At 41.1% G+C, this 24,329-nt stretch overlaps 1 protein-coding gene across 20 annotated transcripts in view; it reads left to right on the forward strand.

The window, feature by feature from the left end:
* ADGRL3 (adhesion G protein-coupled receptor L3) overlaps window positions 1-24,329 on the forward strand; it is a 493,319-nt gene that overhangs the window by 202,837 nt on the left and 266,153 nt on the right. For 19 of the 20 annotated variants that reach the window (XM_066548038.1, XM_066548041.1, XM_066548022.1 and 16 more), the window contains one exon: window positions 24,220-24,240. The exons of the other annotated variant lie outside the window; for it this stretch is intronic. In XM_066548038.1, coding sequence (XP_066404135.1) covers window positions 24,220-24,240 — 21 coding nt within the window. The remainder of the gene's footprint in view (window positions 1-24,219; window positions 24,241-24,329) is intronic. 20 annotated transcript variants of the gene reach the window in all.

Below are 24,329 nucleotides of genomic sequence, written 5' to 3' on the forward strand. Positions count from 1 at the left end.
CAGGCAGCAGTGGCTATCCCAAAGAAAGTGTTGCTCCTGCAGCTGATGGGGCTTTCAGCTGATGCTGGGCTCTCCAGCTGTTGGAGGTGGTCTCTGACAGCCGCCTGTGACTTCTTGTCAGCCTTGGGGCTACCCCAGTGTGCCACCGGGCCTGGGGAGCAGCAGCACACGTACAGGTGTTCACTTCTCACTTCAGCAGAAATGTGACAGCCTTTTATCATCATTTCTACCTCTTTTAAGTCTCACTGTAAAATGGTGAGCATACAGTGACAGGAGGAAGAAACCTCTGCTTTTTTTAGAGCACTTGTTACTTCTCTTTGCCTTGGCGCACAATAACCCTGTTCTGTAAATTTGTGCAGTTTTGTTACGCATTTCCTGAGCACCCTTCAAATCTTGTTGGTCTCAGCAGTGGATCAGCAGTTCACTGGCCTGAAACATCTGTGGGATAGCTGCTAAAGCTTTGGTTGGCTTCTTCTTGGATACAGTTTTAGCCCCTGAGTGAGTCACTTTGTCCTCACCCTGCTTCTCAGTGCTTGTCCTGCAGATGAGCAGTGAGGTGTTGTTCATCTAATCTTCACTGCCTGAAAGAAGATAGGGGGAGAAGTGATCTGATCATTTGGGATGCCTGGACTAGCTAATGCTGTCCTGGACCAGGCTGGAAGGTAGCAGTTCTCTTGCTTTTTGTTTTATCATTTGTGATTTTCTAGTATCTGCATTTCCATTCCCTGCACTAAATTTCAGAGATAATATTTATTATTTTTTAGAAAGTACATATCTTTCAGTGCCCTAAAATACAATTATTCAGAAACTTTAAGCAGCCTGAAACCTGCAATTCCCAATTTTCTTTATGGTAGGATATAGGAAGAAAGATTAATGAAGTAAGCAGTTATTTAGGCCTAGATATTATTTTCAGCTGGATGCTGATGTACATCACTTGATTTCAGCAGCTTCTGCTAAGCAGAGTGACTCTTCTGAGGTTTCTTTGGCTGACTCGTTTATTGTGAGTGAAAATAATTGTTTCAGTGATTTTCTTCCTCTGATGGTTCTGAATTGACTTTGTTATTTGAGGACTTTTTTAACTGCTTTATGAAATTGATTGTTATTGTGACTGTCTAGGCTGCCCTTGTATTTCACTACAGGTCATTATTTTCATTGTGTGTATATATATATTTATAAATATTTGAAACACATAAAATTGCATTACACATCTGTGCCATTCTGTAAGCTTCTTTCCCCTTTTCTAGTACAGAAGTCTTGAATGGCAGTGTAAAGTAACATCTTTTTAGTTTTATGCAACCTGCAGATTTGATTAAAATGTGGTGGAAAAGTGCCTATGGTACATATGAGGAAGCGAGGGCAAACCTTTCCTGAATCATTGTGTGGATCTCACATGAGGCTTGCTGGGAGAAGCTGTTAAAGCTAAGTGATGTGTATTAATAGAACTGTGCTAAAGATCACGGGAAAGTGTTTTATTATATTCCAGAAATATTGTATTTTTTTAATGGTAATTTGAAATGGCAAGAAGAAAATGAAGTCTGGAAATTAATTTGACTGTTACAGTGTAACTTTGCTGAGAGCTTACGGTAGGGCCTGTAGCACAATTAATTCTTCTTATGCAGTGACAGAGCTGCTTGACAGCTGCACCATCTGCCTGGGTGTGGGATAGATGGGATTTTATCAATATTTATTTGATAATTAACCCCTACAGTGCTGGTACACATACAGGAGGAAGTAGTGTAGAGGTTGTTGGTTACTGCAGTGTTGGAAGCAGGGTATGGATTGGGAAAGATATTTTGGTGAGTGGGAAGCAGAGCAAGAGCCCACTTTCATAGGGATTGGCTCTTCTTCTGTTGTGGTGGGATATCTTGAGATCTGAATACAGACTTTGGATTAACTGGGCATTGCCCATTGCCATGTGCACCCAGCTGTGGGAGCTGGAAGATGGTAGCTTGGCAAAGTGTAATGTACTGAGTATGCTGGATTCCTATATATATTCTATATATGGGAAAAAATATATGTATCCTATATATATTCCTATACTGGTGTCTAGTCTGGGCTGAGCTGAAACTGCAGCTTCTTCTGTATGATAGGGTTTCTTTCTTTTGCTCTGTTACTATTCTTACTAAACAGTTAGGAAGTTAGTTGCTTGCCAAGTCTCTCTTCCTTGACTTGAAGGGCGGTGACTTGGTGGGATGAAGAAATACAGACCTGTGTGTAACAATATTACAAAATTCACACTCCTTTATATAACAAGACTAGCTATGCCACAGCAGAGTCTGGGGATATTCTGGAGCTGAGGTCTTCAGCCTGCCCCTGTTCCCAGTGATTTTGGGTGGATGACAAGCCATGCTGTGCTCCTGTGATTGTACTTGGCTCTGGTGTGAGCAAACGGCAACCAGAGCTGTTTGTTCTGCTTGAATCATTAGGTATTAGTGATAGAGGCAGAGAGTGTGTGTAGGGTTCCTGCTGAATATTTCCCTTAGTGATTTTTAGCTATAGTTGAGGGATTGGCATGTGGGATGTGTTGTCCTCTGCTGTCATTACTACCTCCCTTCAGGGCTATCATTGAACTCAACAGAAGTTTTAGCACAGAGTTCAGGGAAAGTGTGGTAGGCCAGTGGAATCTTTGCAAATCTGTTTTTTTCAGGAAATAACGTTTTACACTGCTGTAATGATATCTTAATGGAGCAATAGGGTGCAGGGGAGAAAACAACAGCACATGTTCTTCTCCCTTTTTTTTTTTCTCTGCACAATAGATGGGTAAAAGTCAGCTTAGGTTAATTAGCTCTAATTTCCCCTTCTTTCTCAAAATCATTCATTTTTGTTCAGGAGATGATAGGGCACACTTTACTCTTTCTTCTATTCCAAGCAGTGAGAACATCCTTAGGGAAATTATTGGGTCAGGCTGAAGACTTGCTTACCCTGTGTCTTGTCTCCAGCAGTAATTAGCAACAGATGTGGTGGAGAGAAAAGTAGTATGAGAACAATTGCATATTTGTGATCTTGTGATGTAAAGACTTTCTAATCTGGAGATAACATCTGGACAGGCAGGTTAAAGCTACTGATGGACCTTGTGCCATGGGAATTTTTCTAGTTCTTTTTGAATGTCTCTGGCTTCTACACCATCCTGCTACAGTGAGTTCCCAAACTGTAAGTTGTGTGCAAGAATACATCACTATGCTCATTTTTGACCATTGGATCTGCAAGTAGTTCATTGACTTCCCTCATTTGTGGTATTAGGAGTACTGAATAATTATTTCCTGTTACTTGCTGACCTTTTTCATACTATTACCAATGCTAGACATGTGAAAACTCTCTCTCTCTCTCTGGTGTCTTTTCCAAGTTGAACTTGCTGCTTAATAGTGGGGCTTTGTGCCTGTGGTCTCCTTTACCTGCATGCCTTGCAGCAGGATGCTGCCTCTATGCACTCTGACCAGTCCTGAGGGCTGTCAGGGAGGCAAGGGGAGAGACAGAGCAGTCACTTTTCTTCCCCCAACATTTCCAGCTCTCTCAGCTGGTGAAAACAGCTAAGCTGGGGATCCTGCTTTTGCACTGACTTGCTATATGACCAGTGATGAAATGCTTGGGCTCTTTTCTGTGTGTCAAGAGATGGCAGATGAGTGGGACCCAAGTGCCAGTGTACTGCTAGGGCAGCAGTGAAGCAACCAGAGATGCTGACAGCACTGCTGAACTGAGGCTTGTAGGGAAGATGCAGTGCCAGAGTGAGTATTGGGTTTTGGCTGAAGTCCCATGTCAGTCCTCGAACCAAAGGTCATGCTGGTTTTTCTGACTACTCCTCGTGGAGCTGGCCCATAATCCCTTCAGACCATGGTTTATAGGGTGAGGACAGGAGCACTGAGCTGTCTTTCACTGCATGGCAGGCAACAACCTGAGATGTGCCCCAACACTGTGGGAACTGAGCCTGCATAAGTGTGTAAAATAGCCTTGACTGGGGACTGCGTTTATCTTCAGGCTCTAGTTAAGATCCTTACATAGCCCTATCAGCATATATGATGGGAATAGGATAACAACGTCAATAACCAGAGCAGTTCAGAATTTCTGAACCAGCCTGTTCAGGAAAAACCCAACAACAACCATGCTCTGGTATTTGCTTTGAGGAAACTAAAGCAAGGCATAATCTGGAAAAACTGAAGCAATCGGTATAGTTACAAATAGCTGTTTTCTGATCTCTTTTAGACCTTGCTTCTCTTCATCCTCTTAGCATGTTGGTGATAAATGATGGCAGGATCATTGAACAACCCTGAGTACTGCTATGAATGGAGTGGATGTTATTTGCCAGTGTATTTTCAGAATTTTTTTTTCTTTACACCTTCTTCACTTTCCTTGACTTGTCTGCTCTCCTCTGTCTTGCCTACCCATCCCTTTTGGTTTGAGAGCCACATGGGCGTCTTGGAGAAAGTGTTGAAAGCCTGTTGCGATCACTTAAAGAATTCTCAACAGCTCTAAAAGGGAGGAGAAAGGTCTTAAGGTCCTTTCTGACTGCTTGTTGCAACTGCTTTGTATTGTGACACGCATGAGTATAACTCTGCTTCAGCATCCTCTGTTGCTGGGATGCCATTCACAGGGGCTGCCACCACTGCAAAGTCCCTATGCCATGTGATGGGGGATGTGCTGCAGAGCAGCAATGTTTTAGGGTCTGGTCTCTTCATCAGTGGCTTCCCAGGTTAAGATTTGGGGGAAATATTTATTAACACAAAAGATACATCTGTTTTCTCTTCCATGCCCTTCTCCATGCTTTGTGTTTCTTGTATCCCTTTTTCTCTTTGTTTCTTAAGAAATCTCCATAGCAACCTCCCTGCTAGGAGGAGGAAAGAAGCCAGACTCAGAGAAGCAAGAGAAAGGCAGCCTGTGAAAATAGCCTGGGTGTGTGATGGAGTTGTAGCTTTACCTTTACTAAATCTGTTCCTGAAGTAGCTGTTGGGTTTGGGCTGTGATTGAGGAAAAATAAGCATAAGGTGTGGTGGTGCCAGGGAGATGCACAAGGGGCAGGAATTACATCCATGCTGGTTTGAAGAGACCTCTGGAATCTCTAGTCCAACTTCCTGCTCAAAGCAGAATTGTTGTACATCAAGCGAGTGTGTGATAAAAAGGAGAAGAAAAAGAACACCACTCTCACCATCAAACTAAATTAAAGAGCTGTATGCAAGATCTCAAAAGCACAAAACTCCTTTAATTTTAAACAAAATTCCCTTGCAAGAGCAGGATGATAGAGAAAGGGTAGATGTGAGATTGTGCACAGACCAATGTGGGGGATAAAGATAAGAAAACAAATGTAAAATTTCCTTCCCAGTTTTTGGGAGAACAGTGACACTGAAGGGTAGGACTGGGAAGCTGTTGCTGGAAACAGTGCCCAAGGCTGCTTAGGGTTTGTATTTTTGTCCTAGGATTGTACCCATGCCCTGCTCCTGTTGCCCAGAGCCAAAGTTGGCGAGAAGGCTGCGTTGACTCCTTCAGAGAGGTGACAATTTTCACTCCAGTACATAATTTTTGGGGACATTAAAACCTCCCTAGCACTGAATCCACATCATGCCTGCAGGTTAGCAGGAGGGAGGGTGGAGAGAAAGCTGACTCAAACACCCAGTGAAGGGCTGAAAGCCTCATGCAGAAGCAGACCTGGGCTGCAGGAACCCAGAGTGCAGGAGGTAGGGACCTACTTCCCTGTGTGTGTGGTGCTAGAGGAGGTTGCCAGACATTTCGCTGCCATATTTTACAGCTATGCCCTGAGTCAACAGCCTGTTCAGTTTGCTCTGGATTGCCAGGCCAGCTGCTGTATAATCCCAGCCATGCTGATAAGTGGAAAATACAAGCCTAGGGAAATCTGACCAAGGCTTGGTGAGATACAGTGCAATCATTCTGTGCCTTGCAGGCAAATGCAAGTGTGTTGTGGTACCCAGCCCATGCAAGTGGAGAGGTTTTTGCCTGGAGGTTCATGCAGCTGACACACAGCAATACCACTTGTGGCAGGGCATGGGTGTAATCCTAGGATAACCCTGGAGCAGGGGGGCAGAGCAGATATCTGGGCCCTGTCTAGTATTTGAATGTAATGTGAGAATGCAACTGAAGGATTTGAGTGTCTACAGGGCAATGTAAGGATAAAAATAAAAAGAAACCTCTTGTCTCAGCCTTGTCTCCTACTCCCTCCATCCATGTTTCTGTGTGGCTTCTGAAGGATAAAGCACTGCTGGTGGAAAAATCAGCACATCCCTTGAAACTGCCCCATCCTTGGTGTGTGGCTGACAGCATCAAGAGAGCCTTTTAGCAAACTGAGGAGTTCATCCAGTCCAAGGCCATTAAGGAAGATGCAGAAAAGGAGCTGTTATTGTTGCTAAGTAGAAAATACAGCTGCTTAACTTGTGACAGCCTGGGTTATGCCAAGCCGACCTGGATGAGTCCCTCAGCTTCCTGACTTCAGGAATACTGTGATGTACCTCAATGTCCTCACCTATGGTGGAAGGGCTTTCAGATGATGGCATTCATACAGCAGGAGCACAGAGATGCTACCAAAAAGGATCACTGGGAAGGGCTATACCAAGGTCTGTGCATTTCTAGGGGTGGGACCATGCAGAGTAAGGGCAGGCTTAGCCAACAAAGCCAAGCTCTCCACTACTGATAGCCTCCAGGCTCCTCATTTCCTGCCTCCTGTCTCTCTGCTCTGGTGTACCCTTCCTGAAACAATTAAAGTGGGGGAAAGGAAACAAAACAAAACCCCAAAGCCCTCCCAAACCACTGTGTGGGATTCAACTAAGCTTTTTCGTTGGGCTGGAATGAAAGGTTTCCTGTAGGTTCTCTTTGTTTATTTATTTTGCATAGCTGTTTTAAATTGCATTTAAAGAAATTAAAAAAAAATCTTTGTAAGGAATTTGTTTTGTTTGGAAGATATTTCAATGGAGACAGTGTTGGCTGTGTGTTAAAAAAAGAGAAGGAGAAATATTGTTTAAGTTTCTTCCCAGTTCTGGTGTGCCTTACATATTGCTTTGTTCAGTGTGAATCTGGATAAATAACACATTTGATTTAAACAACTACCACAAACTCCTGCCTGTGGCTTTGAAGTTCAGTAAAACTGCAGCACCTCTTTGTTGAATTCTGCTAATAAATATGGTTTAATTTTAGAAATGTGATATTTTGTCATGTCCTTGCCTGGGACAAGACACATAGAACTAAAATAAGCTCTCAGTATTTACCAGCTTCACCATGCTTTGCATGCATGTGTTGAAAGGGATGGTGATGCAGTAAACATTCACAAAATGGCAATTGCTCTATAACCTAGGGGTCCTGGACCTGGACAAGCCATTCTAGGGGGAGGTGAAGCAAGGATAATTTCCAGAACTGTCTCTATGTGTGACAGATTCACATCCAGGCATCAGAATAATTTTATATTTGATCCTGTTTTCTTGTTGCCACTGGTGAATAAGGGTGGAAACAAAAAAGGCTACTCATAAAATGTCTCATGTCTGTCAGCAGAGCCTTTGGAAGCTTTTTCCTGTACTGCTCTAAAGATGGGATTTTTTTGCAAAATGTCCTACCTCTCAAGAGTCCTACCCTAGTCTGGAAGAGCCTCTGCTGGGTGTGTTCTGAATCTGTCAGGCTTTGTGTCTGCTAGGATGGCCTCTTGCATCGTTCTGTGGCTGGTCTTCAAAGTTATCACTGCAGTGATAGATATGGCTGGGTGGTGACAAGGCAGGGAAGACTGACGTGATGTTTTTCTGTCATGGATGTGTTGTGTTCAGGGACCTCTCAACACACTGCTGAAGCTTTCCTGTCCCCTTTGGTTTTGGAATGAAGACCAAGACTGAGATAGTTTCTAAATTTGGCTCCTGTTGGGTGTCTCCTTCAAGGCATGTGCTGGAATCCCTGTGTGAGAAAGAAATGAAAGAGGAGGGGGTGAGCACCTTGCCTTTAGGTAAGGAATGAGACAGTGGGTGAAAAAGCACTTTAAAGTTGGTGTGACAAGGTGCATTATAGGCAGGTTTTTAGGAGCTGATCTTCCACTTTTTAGATGGCTCATTTGTTTAATTCTAGTCAGCTCAGTGAATTAAACTTTTTCGCTTCACCTCACTTAACTTCTGTGTGCAGAGAGGCCTAAGCAATTTATATGACTTTTGCTTTTTTGCGGCTGTTATTTTCTCAGGCGTGTTTTTGATTACTGTTGTCTCTGTTGCAGTTGTTTGTTCTTCTGCAAAAAGGGTGTAAAGCACTCATACTCTGTATGTATTTTATTCCTTTGTCCTCACATGCATCAGTTTGAAAACAAAACAAAATAAAGACAAAGAGGAAATGGAAAGAAGCTCCTTGTAGACTGTTCTCCTCAAGGGATGGATTCTCATCCATCTCTTAAAAGATATTAAAACCAGAAAAGCAATATATTACTTTGGATTTTCCCTGGAAGTAACTTATTTAGAGATTACAGGAGAGTTGTGTCATTGAGCAGCTGAAAAAACAGCGATGCTTGTGATACTGCATCTCTGCCATTTCTGTGCTTGGCTTTTGACAGAAAGCCTGACTTGCCCAAGGTGTGATAATATTCTGGCAAGACACACGTGTGGTGTCGCACCTGTGTGACGTAGATCTGCAAACCAGCAACGTGGCATGGTTTCACCAAAGAAACCATAACCCAAAAGCCTTTTTTTCCTCCTCATTTCTGCCTGTGGCAGTAAACAAACACTTTGGGTTTGATTTCTGTAACAATATTATGATGTGCCCATCTCGTTCCAGGCTTCTTCTGAAGCCTCCCGGAGTAGCAGCTGACGTGTTCTCTGCAGCCTGTGTTCGGAGGTAGTGGCGGGGCTGATTGGCATGCTGTCTTCTCCCTGTCTGCTGCTATTAGTATTCATATCAAAGAAAGCTGTTTGGTTCCTTTCTCCTGGGCAACTGCAGGAGTCAATCACTGCTCCCTGATGTGAATGGCAACAAAGAGAAACTGTTCATTGATTCAGAGCAAAAGAGCCCAAGTGGGTGCTTTGATTTCACAGAAACTCTGCCCTGCAAGGGATCTGCAAGGTTAGGCTGCCAGTGTTTTCGCAAATTTTGTCCAAATTGTGACTCCCAAAGTGTTTTGGCAATAGAGTGAAAGACAAGCAGGCAGGCCTCATGGATAATTTTACATTAATAACTATGACTTATGTGTGCCAGTGTAAGACCTATGATTCCACTGTGAGAGTCAGACCATAATTAAATATCTAACTCTGTAGTGTGGCTGTGCTGGTGGTAAATGGGGTATTGACTTCTGGCTCGTATTTTGACTAAAACTACAAATACAATGTAAGGACTTCAGCAAATCCAAATGCCTAAGGTGGTAATGTATTCTGTAAATCAATAATATATTAGTAATAAAAATGACCAAAGCATGCATCCATTAGGAATTCATAATAGAAATTTGTTTAGGTTATATAGTGTATGTATTGATTGCTGCTATTTAAAGATGAAGTATGTCTTTGAAGCAGAGTGCTTATATATGTAGCTGCTTACATTTTAAATTCATTTTTTTTAATATGAAGATGGACTTGATAACATGGGGAAATATGTATGAATAGAAGTCAGTATTTTATATTGCAAAATGTTATGGGAATATAAGTGTGCTGAGAAGCCACAAGTAGATGTCTGATGTTTCTGAAACCTAAATCTTGGATTTCAGCAAAATAATAAGCAATATATGCGGCAGCCACTCTTTGCAGCTCCAGGCTTCCAGGTAGCTTAAGTTTTTCTTGGCTTGGTGCCTTAACATTGAATTGCTTACCTGTCCATTTTGTGGTAGAGTGTATAATGTAACCGGATGTAATATAGGAATGATGAATGTGTGTGTGTGTATATATATATATGCTGATATATATATATATATATATATAATATATATGCTGATTTGCCTGACTGTCAGGGACAGATCTGCCAGCAGAACACAGCCCTTGCTTCTCTGCAGTGCTGCTGGCTCTCTGCAGCTCCCACAGCTGGCACCAGGGGCTGCAAAGCCAGAGACAACTCACAGAACTATGCCAGGGTAGGGAGCACCTGCAGCACCATGACTGGGCAGTAAGATTGAGGGAATAATGCCCCTGACCCATCGCTGTAACATCATAGCAGGCCCTTACATGTCTCCGATGTTGATTTAATATTGTAGGGTGTACGCTAGCTAATAACACTGGGAGGCCAGTTAATATCCTTTACAGAATTACACTTATTTATTAGATAGCCATAGTGGAAGGCTGAATTAAAGAAAAAAACAAAACAAAAAACCCCAAGACAGACTAACCTACTAAACACATAGTACCATACCTACACTTTCATCCATCCTTCTAAACTTTGGCTGCTTATTCCAGGTCCTGTGCATCTGCATTGTTACCTTCTGTAAGGACGAAGGGTGGAGAAAATAATTCACATGCCATTACTGCAGTCTTTGTCTCACTGCAGCAAATAAAAAATGTTTTAGATTTCACAGATTATGGTTCATTATGAAAACAAAGCAAGCCTCTGACTGAAAATCCCATCTGTTGGTTTGCATTAAGCAATTCCCTTCCTCCTCCTTGCCATTTATTATTTCTGGGCATTCAAAGAAGCCATCCTGAAATATTTTTTTTTGTTTACAACCACTAAAGGTAGTATACAAATCTTCTCATTGTGGATAAGCTCAGCCGCTCTGTATGAGAACTTACTGGAGGTTTTGTATTGCTTGTTGGGGTTTTTTTGGGGGGGGTTGTTGTTGATTTCTTTAGTGTGGGGTCTTTTTTGGGTTTTCTTTTATTTTTTTTTACTCTAAATTAATAAATTCAGTGAGTTCCATGCAGCTAAATGCCCCCTTCCTCTTCCTGTTCTCTTGCTCCTAAATCTACATAGATCCTTAAAATACAAAGGAACTCAACAAGCCAGACTGTTTGCACAGTAGAGATCTCACCCAGTAATTTGTGAATCAGGCATCTGTGTGTTTCAGAAAAACACTCAGTTGTTGTTTAGGTACTTCAGCTGATATATATATATATATATATATATATATATATATATATAAGTAAACTGTTCCATGGTAAATTGCTCACATGGTTAAAAATATTACCTTATTTCTATCTCCATGTATCAGACTTCAGCTTCCAGATCATTGATCTTGCTTGCCTTTTTCTACTAGGTTAAAGAGAAATATCTTCCCTTGGTAGCTACCTGCAGACCAGAATAGTCCTTTAGAGTCTTTTAGACCAGTTAAACAGACTAAGTAATTCTGGTGGCTCACTTGTTAGACTGGCTTTCCAGGCTCTACTTGATTTTTTTTTTTAAAGTTCTTTTGCAAACCCTTTCAAAGTTTCTGACAAACCCTCTGAAGTGTAGGGTACCGCAATGTGTACATTTTCCAAGAAGGAATGGTCTCATTAACACCATATGCAGGGCAATTTCACCTTCCCACTTCTACTTATTATTCACCTCCTCATACTTGCAGAGCTCGTGTTTGCCCTTTGAGCTGCTGCATGTTGTTCAAATTGTTATCAGTTATGGAAACAGTCTTCTTTCAGAGTGACTGCTTGCAAGTCTGTGGTCTCACATAATAAGCACTTCTTGTATGCTTACCTGGACTTGGATTTGTCTGTGTTCAAGCATGGTCTGCTCAGGTAGTGTGTAGATCAATCTGCAAAACTGACAAGGTCTGTGTCGTTACTTAACATTTCATCAGTTTCTGCACTGACTGCAAATTTGGCAAGCTCTGAGTTTATTTTCTCTCAGATCATCAAGAAGTATGTTGAATGATTTTGGACTGATGAGGTTCTTGCTGAACTTCCAGAAATGCTGTGGTTGAGATGACAGTTCCACATTTACATTAGTTTTTGAGAGGCAGCAGCTAATGCGTTTTTCCTGTATGCAAGTGGACTTATGTTCTGTTTTCGTGCCTTTTTTTTTTTTTAACTTGTTAAATGCCAAATGCCAGTGCCCAAAATCAGGCTAAAAAACAGCAGGGGGATTCCTAAAGGGGTTGTGGGTTTCTTATAAACTCCCATTCTTCAGATTGAATATATTGGGTTTTTTATTATTAATATCTTTCCAAATATCTGCTAAAACTGAAAGCATCTCTTTATCACTGTGAATGATGAATAATTCTGTTTGCCTCTTTCTACATAGAGATTGGAGAGAGTTAGTGAATATTTGTAGGGAGTTCAGTTTGTGCTTGATAGCTGGTTGTCTTTGACCCACAAACCTTACTAGTTTAAAAATACTGATGCTTCTTTAAAAATTCTGCAAGCATTTTTTTTTAGTTAGATGGTCTACAGTTATTTAGTTTGTATTTTGAGCTTTTAGCACTGCATGTTTGTGTTTCCAAACTGTAATTTGTACTTGTTAACTACACTGCTGTGGTGTTTTTTTTTTTAATTTATTTTTTGTAAGTGAGAATAGACTATTTAACAAAAGAAACCATTTCTCATGATTGCAGAGTTGGGGATTTTGTCATGTGGAAACAGACTTCTCAGTTTACTGTCTGCATTTTTAATCTTAAATCTTCCTTTCTGTTTAATTTTGTGTGAAATATTTTAACCTATGAGGAGCTGTCCTGGCTAAAACCCTCAAATATTTGTGTTACCAGTCAGGACTGTGATCTTTTTTTCTTACCAAATAAAACTGGTTTGTGGTTATTTGCTCATAGACATCTGTGTGTGTTTGTTGATGCTGGTGGTTTTGGTTTTGTTTGTTGTTGGTTTTTTAGGGAGTCAATTTTGGTTTGTTTGTGGTTTTGGTTGGGTTTTTGTTTGCGTTTTGTTTGTCTGTGATCAACACAATCAATAAGGGCTAATATTACAGTGCATCAAAAAGATTGGCTCAACAATAAACTTGTTCAGTGACCTTTTGTATTTTGCCTAGGTTGTTACCCCTTGAAAAACTGTTTTGGTTTTTTTTTTTTTTACTCTGCACAGTTTAGGGACCTTTATTATATTATTGGGGACCTTTATAAATATTATATATTTGGGGACCTTTATTAATATTATATTATATTATTATTATATAATAATGGGGAGCATTAGAAGAATTTTAAGAAGCAAAATCTGATTTATTTTATGAAGGCTTTTCCTTGTGCTCCAAAAATTCCCTTGGCGGGACAGTGGCAGCAGAATTCTTTCCTCAAATATGAAAAGGGAGCACAAGATGATGCAAATATGTAACAATTTTATTCTTAGAAAAAGCAGAAAATTTTATATGTGAAGTATAAATAACTCTAGAAGAACAATGCTTGAAACAGGTACAAAAGGAAATGGATATTAAAGATGGAAGAAAAAGTGCTTGAAATGGATCCTTTGTTAGCTATAAGTCAGTTTCTATTTAGAAAGTGCACTTAAATGTACTGCAACATAATTTCATTAGAAATTTAATTAATTATCTCCCAGAAAGTTTTCTGGAAACCTTTCTCTGATGCTTTTTTTTTCCCCCCACTTGAAAGAATCCTTCAAAACCCTTTAGGGACAAACTGCACAGGGGATTTACCAAGTGCTAAGCAAGCGCTTGGTTTTCCAAGACCCCTTTCTGTGCCCTTCTGATGAGCATCCTCTGGTGTCACAGCAGTGCTGGTGCTTGAAAAAAGTCCTGCTCTCTCTGACACCTTATTTATAGGGGAAGGAGGAATGGACTCTTTCATCAGGTTATTTTGTCAAAAATATTTCTTTGCCTTTGGGCCCACTATCTCTCTTTGATTAGACTGGGCAAATATATCCTGGTTTTTGCTGCCAGAGAGATCAGCAAAAGATTTACTTCTTTCATCTACCTCTTGAAGGAGGACAATTTGAAACAAGTCTAGTGATTGTGTTAAAAAAAAAAAAAGGCTAAAAAAGAAAGTCCTCCATCCATCACAGTTGTTTGCAGTGGTTTTCTCCTGAACTTAGATAATTTTTTTTCAGCCATATTTTCATTGAACTACTGAGCATTGTGCCCTCAAGTGTAGCATCTGCACCTGTTTGTTACTCATGCTGCATGACTATCCTTTTGTGTGTCACTGCAGCTCCTGTTCCTAACCTGCACACATTTCTTCTTCTCTTTAAAGTGTCCTTTGGGGCACAGACCCTTATTTTGTTCAGTCGTGCACATGGGTGTCTGCAGGAGCCCTAGAATTTCCCATAGAACAAATAATGAATCATGATATCCAGTGCTTTAGGGACTTCCATGAAGCAGGGCTGGCTTTCAACCAGTACAAGGCTGGGGTTTTGCTTTTTTTTTTTTTGTTTTGTTTTTAAACTGAGCACAATGTCTCTGTGACTACTCACACTTGTTATTGCTGCTTCTTAAAATGCTTATTAGGCTGCTGTTACTACTTTGAGGGCTGGAGTGGAAAATTAATAGAAACTTGTATCCTGGGACAGCTCCGCAGCTGGTGGGGTGTGCGAGGGCGGGATTCAGAGGGGTTTATTGCAGATTAAAATGTAGTACGGTGAGTTTGGCCACACTGTTGTGTCCTGGCTGCCCCAATCTGCAGTGAGAGTCCTGGTGGGTACCACAGGCTTGCATCCCCTCCCTACTACAAAGCCCAGAAGCTCTCAGCTGTTCACATGACTTTTCTGGGAGCAGTTGATATGTTCAGGGCATTTCTGGGAGCCTACAGCTGAACATAATTTCAGATTTTTTTTTTTTAATTATTTTTTTGTGACTCACCTTGAGATGGGGGCAGTATTGTGTGCATGTAAGTATTATATCAGCACACACCCATATCTAGCTGTATAGTCTTTCTGGAGCAGTATTTGCACAGGTTTTGTTAGGGGAAAATAATTAAGGACAGTGCTTGCTGTGAGCAGGTGGGCACAATAGGAAACTTCATCGCTCAAGATTATAGTTGTGTTTCCTAGAAGGTGAACCATTTTCTGGAGGTAATTAATTAGTTGAATGTTTTGCTATTTTCTACTGAGGAGAAAGGGATTCTATGGACAAAAATATGTTAATTCCTTGAAAATCTGCTTTTACTTCAGGTATATTTCTACCTGGAGCAAGTGTGCATGTTTCAGTTCATTCCCCAAATCTAATTCTCCTACTGTTCTTTATTTTTAAGATTGAGGGGAAGTAAATAAAGTTGGCCACTGTTCAGATGAATGTGAATGCTTCTGAAAAGCTCTTTGAAGCTGCTAGTAACTTCAAGGTGAAATCCTTGATATTTTGAGGTCAAAGGAGGAGGGGGAGTAAACGTCATAGAGTTTGGGGAGTCATGATTCAGAGGACTACAAAGAATGGCTTGGCACAGCCTACTTGTACTTCTTGTTAGTGTATCAGCAAAAAAAGGATCTCGGATCTCATGCCAGTGTTCCTGGCATGGAGCTCATATGGCATGCTATGGAAATACTTGTAATTCTTGTTAGTGTATCAGCAAGAAAAGGATCTTGGATCTCATGCCAGTGTTCCTGGCATGGAGCTCATATATGGCATGCTATGGAAAACCTCATCCAGCAGCCGGGGACCAGGTTTTCTTTGTAGATTACTCACAGGTTATCTACGCTAAGAAGCACCCATTGGTTTCTAAAAATTCAGTAGGGGGACCCCAAATGTCATTTTGCCATGTAGAAAAACTACACTTGCCATTTTGCCTGCTTCATATGCACCATGCTTTTCTAAAAGTTTAAGAAGTGCATATATATTAAAAAAAAATGGGATGCAATTCTGAGAAGTCAGGATCTTACGGTAGTCTCAGACTTCTTTATAAAACTTTCACAGTTATGGCTAGTGGAAAGAACAAATTCCCTGTTGCTATTTATGGCAGAGACTCAAAGGAGCGGTAATGGCTAAAACACAAAGAAAAATCAGTTATTAGTGATCTATGATTTAGCCATTTTTCTTCTCTGAGATGGCTGGTCTTTGAGGTCTGGGAAACTTCTTGTAAAATGAACGCTAAAGGTGTCATTTTTGGCCTTCGATGTAAAGCAGTTGGTTTAAATGGTAAATATTCAGGGCCCCAGATTTTTCTGCAGATATTTGAGTGTCAGGCTCTAATACTTTGGTAGAAATTCTTTTTTGCCTGCCTGTCTTTTTCTCTGGACAGTTCTCGACATTTCACATAGTTCTCCTTTCTAGGCAGTACAAACTTAAAAATAGATTTACTGCTCTGATAAGTCTGTAAACAGCACAAAGTAATCTCCACTCTGCTGTTCATCATTTCTGTAATAATGCAGATATTTCTACAAGAGCTTTAATGTTCCCCTTCAGAGGCTTTTCAGGGAGCTGTAAATCAAAATTAAACTTTAACTTTGCGAAGGTATTTCTTGGTAGGAGTCTATTATTTGCAGCTCTTCAGCAAAGCTCCAGATACATCCAACCTGTCTAATTTTTTACAGCCTTAAAAGAATTGCTGAACCTGCTGAGTTCACCAGGTCTCTTCCTGACTTTTTTGTTTTTTTGGGGTCGGTTAGTTACTTTGGTGCTGTTTTATGTTTGGGGGTTTCCCTACTTCTCTTTTTGCCCACCCCCATTTTTTTTCTGCTATGGTGAGATAAAAGTCAAACTTGGGCTCTGTATAATTTCCAACTTTTGAGAATGCATTTGTGTCTTGGCCTCCTCCAGTTATCCTTGTCTTGCTTCCCTGTAGCCCAGGACTGCCACCTCCCAGTTCACAGTGGTACAAGAGGCAGAAGAACACCTGGGAAATATCTACCTAGGCCACCACTAAATCCTGCTGATGCCCATTCTAATGGCAAACCTAAAATAGCTCTGCTGGTAGCAGGAAAGCTATTCTAGCTTTGTGTTATTTTAGAAAGGGTAGGAATTTAAACTAGTGTGTTAAATTGGAACAAAAACAAACTGTAATTTTAAATGAACTTATTATATAATATGAAATCTGAAAATTATGATCAGATTCTTTTTACTTAATGTTCTTAGACTAAACCCTTGATGCTCATTTATCTAACTGGCTCTATGATTATACCTGTTACGGGGGTTTATAAAAGTTTTTATATGAGATTAAAGATTAACCTTACTAATGGCTACAATTAAAACCTACACTGGAGTAATTTGAAATGGAGCAAATTCAGTTATTACTCAAATCTTCTCGCTTCACCACATTAATTTGTGCTGTATTAAATGTGAGATACCAAGGTTGTTCAGCAATGTCAAAGTCAAAGCTTCTTGGATTTTGAGGGTTTTTTTGGGATTTTGTTGGAGACAGTTGAGTGCCTGTTGCAACAACAGTAACTTTGAGTTGGGTAAGAACTACATGGCATGTTTTTCATTACTAAGGACCCCAGTGAAATTTGTGGTGTATGGATTTGTAAAAAGGACTGGTCCCTGTGGCTCAGAACCTAATGCTTCTTTTATTGAGAATACAATTGTCTCAATGTTATGGACCAGGACATAAAAGCCAGATATTTAATAATGTCACTGTTAGGCTGGAGGGCAAGTTTACCATAAGGATTGCTTATAGAAATTAAGCACCACAGTACAAGGCTTTAAACTCTGACACTTTCCCTGTCTGTGCACAGCTTTCCTACACTTGAAAGGTAATTCACATGAAAGAAGCCTGTAAATTTAAAGAACATTTTTATTTAATGTGTGCCTTTCATTACAAATTAGATGATCCACTGCAAAGGAAAAGATATTTGGGAATAGGTTTTTTCCTGTGATGGGGCCTAAATATTAATGTACTTGCATTCAACATCCCCTTGGAGGCCACATTTTAGTTGTCTGTTGTTCTCAACTTGTTGCTTCTGCTTTAATTAAATTCATTAAAGTGACATTTAGCTCAGGCTGGGACTGTGCTTCTGACCTCTGATTTGAAGGTAGGTAGGTGCTTTTTTTTTTTGGAAAAGCACTCTAAATTCAGCCGTCCTTCCTTCTAAAAATCTTTTGCTTTCTCGCTATGACCTGAGCTAACCTTTTCTGAGCTGATTCAACTCTTATCAGCCCAGCAGAAATCCCCCCTTTCCCTTCTCCCCCCACCACTGGTTTAGTTTCTTGGTGAATTATTGACTTGCCCTGCCTCATGAAGGGGTGCAGCAAGCACAGAGCTGGATGCACGTCCAGCAGCAGAGCCATGGCAGGGGATAGGAGGGTTTGTCTTGGGGAGGAAGCAGGATCCCTTTTCCTTCCCACAACACTCTCCTGGCAGGTGCTCTTAGCCCAGAGCACTGCCTGTTCAGCAGCTTGGAGGGTGGTGACCCTTGGTGACACCTTGCTCTGGTGTAGAGCTCAACTGCGGAGGTGTTCACCTCTCCACGACAGGGGGAGATAGGTGAGGATGGGGCCTTGTTGAAAGGCAATTTTGCTGCAGTTGTCAGAGTTTCCCATCACTCCCTAAGGAGGCAGCAGCCCCTGAGTCCCAGGAGGGGGGAATGGAGAAGGAGAAAGGAAGCGCAGCATTGCTGGTGCTCTGCCTCCTCCCACAGGCCTGCTTTGGGTCTCCCTGGCTCAGGCTGTCCGCACACAGTGCCTCAGTCACCTCCTCCTGTCAAACTCCTCCACTGAGAGCTACCATCTTGATTCTGTGGTTTTGTTCTTTTATCACTTTGTTTTCTTCTCTCCCAGGGCTTTTCAATGACTGATTTCCCTTGTGCACACTTGCCCCTGGGTGCAAATGCATCCACTTCACTCTTGTTGTTGTTTTCTGGTGATCTCCCACAGTACTCTTTGTGAGTTTCTTTTCTCTTCTCTAGGAACATACTGAGAGATTCTAAGATAATCTAATGCTTCTTACTCATAAGGAAAGGTTCTCCATACTTGGATAAGGGTTTGGGAATGTAAGGGGAGAGAATAAGGATATTTATCAGCTGAGCATGGTAAAGAGATGAGGAGTATTGGTGCTATGAAGAGGGAGCAATAGAATTACCCCAGGATGTAGCTGTCTGGTGCTTAATCCTCTGGCTGCTGGCCCTGGGCTTTTTGGGCATCCCGAGGGTGGTGGAAAGAGCTAGTTGTTTGTCTATCCCTGCTTTGAGATCTTGGGTGCCTAGAAATAAAAGGTGCTTTCCATGGAAATAGAAGGTGCTTTCCATGAGGCTTATGCATGAAGACAGAGGCTTGCTTCAGAGACATTCAGTTTAGGACTTGTCTAGCTTTTAGAGTTTTTTATGCTCCTGTTTGTATCCATAGTTGTGTCACCTTGGAAAATTCACTGATTGTGTGTGAATTTTGCCTGTCCCTATAGAAAGTCCTCTCTCTGTTTGCTACAACCTTCTGTGAATCCTTTTAATTGTGGGGGAGGGCATCAGATATAAACTTACAGATGAACAGCTCTTCTATTTTCACTCATAGAAGCTGGGAGCAAATCCTTAGCAGGTGCCCCTTGCGTGCTGTAATGAAGATAGAGTAAGCAATTTATGGAACCATAAGATAGTTGACCTCAACCTCCACATAAACAGCACAGGGAAGAAGTTTTTGAGGATTTTTTGGTTTTTAGCTTTTCTTTGGTTGCTTTGGCTGGGGTATTGCCTAGTCTCTCTTCTGGTTTTTGGGGTTTTTTTTGAATACTCCATCCCACCATGTAAAAAGATGACAAACTCTTTGAGTTTGTGAAGTCTGGCTTTTTGCTGGCTAAGGGGGAATCAAGGTGAAGGTGACCAAAGGAAAGTTGCAAATTGCTTTTGATATAATCTATAATATAAGAAAACCTGAGACAATCTAGGAGGATGTGGGTATTTGATTTGTGTAGGGAAACCAAAGCTGAAGCCACATGCATCACTTTCTGAGGATGCATGTAATTCTCTTCCTCCTTTCCATGGCAGATTTTAGAGTGCTTTATGGGGGAGATAAGATCATGTTCCCATTTTGATAGATGAGACAGCAATCAGCTGAGGCACATAGGGGAGAGCTGGGAATGGGGACCAGGACTGTCCAGCCTTGCACTGCTGATGGCTTCAGCTCTTCAGCCACACTGGCTGCCTTCAGTCTTCCATTCTTCCCCAGGGAAGCTGGATATGGATGTTGCAAGCATTTGCTCCAATATCTTGGCACCAGCCTTTGTCTGCAGGATGCACCTTTCTTTAACCCCACTGCAGGCTGAGAGCAGAAGAAAGGCTTTTCCACCCTGTCTCTCTAGAAAAGACATTGTTTGTGTTTTTTCTTTCTTTTTTTTTTTTTTTGATTTTCAGCATCTGTAGAGAAAGTGGGGGAGAAGGAATGGTATTTCCATATTTGTATATTAATCATAAGATTTCAGAGAACTTTGGACCAGCCAAGCTACTTTAAGTTTGTCAGAACGTTGTTGAAATTTATGAAAATACTGGGAAGTGGGAATATTGGATGCTTGAGAAATGTTTGTGGTCACCATCTTTAACTCAAGGTTTTGCTTTCTACTAATACTGCTCTTGAGATCAGAGGCCAGGCATAATTTGGATTAAGGAAAGGAGAGGCAGAGAAGAAATAGTGAGCAATGTCTGCATGCAAACAATTTATGCACAAAGGAGACTTTATATCCTAATAGGGAGAAGTAGGGCCCTGGTTTAGAAAAGCACTTCAGAAAGTGGAGTGAGCCCTACAAAGCCCATTGACTCATTGACTGAAAGGGATTTCCGCTTCTACCCACACCTGAGTAGGCTTGAGAATAAGAGGAGGGGCACTTTTTTATTGTTACTTCAGGATTTTTTTCCCCCACAGAGCCAAGGTGAACTGTGGGAGTATTAAATACTGCAAAATTACAAACACAGAAGCATTCTTCCAAATTACTAGGAAACCTCTTCCCACAGCATGCTCTGTTTGCACTTGGGAACAGTAAGTCATATACTTAGCTGGGCAGACCAAATCATATACAGAGCTTGTGAAAATAATTATCTCTACAATTCCAGCTTTTGTTTCACGGCCCTTAAATATGCACTGAATTTTTGCTCTGAAAATTCTGAGCCAGAACATGATTTTGCTGGGAAAATTGCATATAAAACCTAATTAAAAGCATCAACCCACACTTTTCTTTTAAAAGTACATCTACTACCATCATGCCTCTAAATGTAACAGAGCTCAACGAGTCTCTAGCAGCCAAGGAAACACATAATTTAAAGGCTATTTCGGCATTTGATTAAGCACACAGTGATAACTACAAGCCCGTGCCCTGCAGGCATGACAAGAGGCAATTATGTTCTGAGGTCAAAAGCGAGGGGGAGAAAAAGCACAAGATTTTGATGACTTACTTAATTTTCCGGCTCCTGAAATTAGCAGAGACAAAGGAGTTCTAAATCGCCCAGATAAAATCCTGTCATTATCTGTTGCCTTTTCACCCTCTGCTCTCACTTTGCCCCGCAGAAGCTCAGGAGGATTATTTTCCACCGAATGGCAGCACTTAAAAAACTCGAGTTGGCACACATTTAAACGTTAAAGAATTTGAAAAACACTCTTTTTAAGTTCTGTATTTAGATGGCTGTCTGCACATAGGATCCTGGAAAAAGACACCTGTTTTTCAAAGTAGTGAGCAGCCATCAGCTCCTCTTGACTTCAAGCCAACGATTAGGTCACTTATTTAGGAGATTAAATAAGGAGCTCAGTGAGAGACTGTGGAGATAGGGAGCTGCTCAAAGAAGAGAGAAGTGTATTAATGAATTAATACAATCGTGCTGTGTATTTCACAGATGGGCTTTGATGTATCTTGTTTCACAGCAAAAAGCAAAACATCTTTGCTCCTTACAGGAAAACCAGTAAAAATTATTAAGTAAGATTATCATATAGGGGCACAACAACAAAAAAATGTGTTTACAAGGAGATAAACAGCCAGGCTCTAATCTCCTTTCGGAGTATTTATTGCAGATACTGAAGGAGAAAAAAACAGCATGCAAAGTGAATGATTTGGTGGTCAATGGCAGGATGGAAAACATTCCTATTGCTTTAGGAGAAAGCATGATAGGAGATCATGCTCTATTACAATATTCAGCTGCTTCTAGTTTTTCCAGGGTGTTAAATTTTTTATGCTTTTTATCCAGAAAATAAATGTAAATGTTGACTCCATGATGCCACAGGGAGGTGTCTGTAAGTGAAAGCTGTCCTTCCTAGAGCAAGCAGTCAAGTGATTATGTGAAAGACAAAAAGGTTTAAAGCTGCATCTAGAAATGTTTGCATCTGTCCAGAGGTTCTGTAATGGAGAGTAGAACATGAACTGTTATTTTGGGGAAGGAGTGTTCAGCTTTGGTTTGGGGTGTTCAGGGGGCATCCTTGGAACTGATATGCATCCAGTTTTAGTAGATCAATGCTGTAAAGTCTCATGTACAGGAGACACACCCATGATACTAGAAATGTGTTTTCATTTGAGGGAGAGAAGTATCTTTAATGGTTTTGTAAACTGCTGTTAGTCATTCTCAATGTCTTATTTCCAGCATAACACAAGAGTTAAGGTTAGCTGCATTTGTACAGTATTGCTGTTTGACAAATACACCAGGTTTTTATGAGTGAATTCTCAGGCATTTATTTTTTTGTGATTTTAAGCAGGGTTTTCCTCAGCCCTTATGTGTTCAATTGATATAGAATACTTACAAAAAACACCCCAAAACATAGGAATTAAGAGCAAAAATATACTTTCTGAATCGTGCAGCTCAGAACTTTTGTTTTCTGTAGTGGGAACTGTAAAAAGTAAAGTAGTGTTACCAACTCTCTTTGCCCTTTGTATAGCCTGTGTTAACCTTCCAGAAAAATGATCCAAATTGCCCAAGGACTGGGCAAAACCATTGCTCCAAACAGCTAATATTGCCTATAAACCTCATTTTGTCATTTTTTTGGCAGTTAACAGGAGTCATCTAAGCACATGGCAGGAGGAGGGAGGGCCCTTGGCCTCAGCATTCTGCCAAAAGCTGCTAGAAACCTTCTGCCTCCCATGTCACCAATCTGCTCAGGTTTAGCACAGAACAGGCTTGCGAGGAGAGCTCACCACAGCTCTTTTCCAAAATCAGAATCCTGGCATCAGAAGTTTTTTGGTCAGCACTGGCCTTCTGCCACAGAGTCCAGTGTTTGACAGAGCAGAGCCTGCTGCAGGCTTCTGTGGACAGACCCCTGTAAGCAAACTTAATACCTCTTGAAGTTGTTTTTAGGGCAGGCTAAAATTGCTGAGCTTTGCTGACTCTGCCTTTCTGGCTGGCTTAACTCTTCTATCAAATGTTGTCTCTAACATTGTCCCATCCTTCTTCCATTCACCTTTTTGCCTAGTGGTGTCAAGCCAAGGGTAAGAATGAGGTAGTGCACCTTAAAGGTTCATGCTTGTCCTCTTCATTTTCCTCTTCTTGTAACAGGAGAAGCTGGTGGCAGTGAGAATTTATTGCATTAACAAATGTATGGTGCAATATGAGCCCAGGGCGGAACGGTTTCTCCAGTCTCAGGGAAGGAGGAGATCTCAAGTGATCCAAACCCTAAAGCTGTGCTAATTGTGCAAGCTATTATTCAAGAATAAGCACACATCTGTCTTGGGAGTTTGGCAATTAGTCCACAACTCTGGCACACCAGGGAGGGTCTGATATCAAAGTAATCCCTGCAGATTTAGAGAAATCGGGATCTGAGAATCTGTCCAGTGATACATAAATGGGACAACTGACAATAATGGAAGGATTCATGGAGGTCAATGGATTGGATTGCTGCCTGACAGACAGGACAGCCTTGATATAGTCAAATGGTGTTCTGAGAAACAGCAATATAATCTTATTTTCCATAAGCAAACTTGGTGTGCATGTACCATGGGGAAGTTTTATGGAACAAACCAGCAGAAGATTGGATGGGGTTTTTGGTTTAGGGGGAGGGTATTTTGGCGTTTTTATAATGGGGCAGGAGGGGGAAAGGGAGTTGTTGAAAGATGCCTGGTATCAGATGGACCATGGATCTACTGGAGACTTAAACCTCTCACCATCACATAGAGGCAGCCTTGGGTTGTATGTTGAGTTTTGTGGTTGGAAGTGCACAAATATAGCTCGGAGGGCACATCATCCCTGTATCTGGAAACCTTTATGGTTCCTTTCATTCTTGTGGAATAAAGGAAGAAAGGAGTTGGCTTTTATTTCAGCTTGTGACAGGTGTGCTAGGCTGGGAAACAAGTATTTGGTTCGTAGCATCACCATGGATTTCCCATCTTCTGGAAGCTGCAAAGCCCTTCTGTGGCTGAGTTGAGAAAGACAATGTGTAGCTACTTCATGTGGATATTTGGGGATTAATATATTCTCGTTCATCAAGCTGTTTAAGATCTTTGGATCAAAGAGGCTGTAAAGATGGGAAATACAATTGCTTGTTGTCAAGTGGCATTGTTTACTAATACTTTAGGGCTTTGTTTTCAAGGCATCTCAAAGTGTGTTTCTTTTTTTTTTTTTTTTCTTGTGCAAACTGTAGCCTGGATTTCTTTTAAAACAGGTAAGATTTCTGAGAGCTCTTTAATTTCACAAGTATTTGCCAGCTATTTGACTATCTAAGCAGATCCAATGCAAAGCTAAGACTGAACT

Source organism: Molothrus aeneus, chromosome 4 (genome assembly GCF_037042795.1).
Source record: "Molothrus aeneus isolate 106 chromosome 4, BPBGC_Maene_1.0, whole genome shotgun sequence".
Classification (NCBI taxonomy): Eukaryota; Metazoa; Chordata; class Aves; order Passeriformes; family Icteridae; genus Molothrus; species Molothrus aeneus.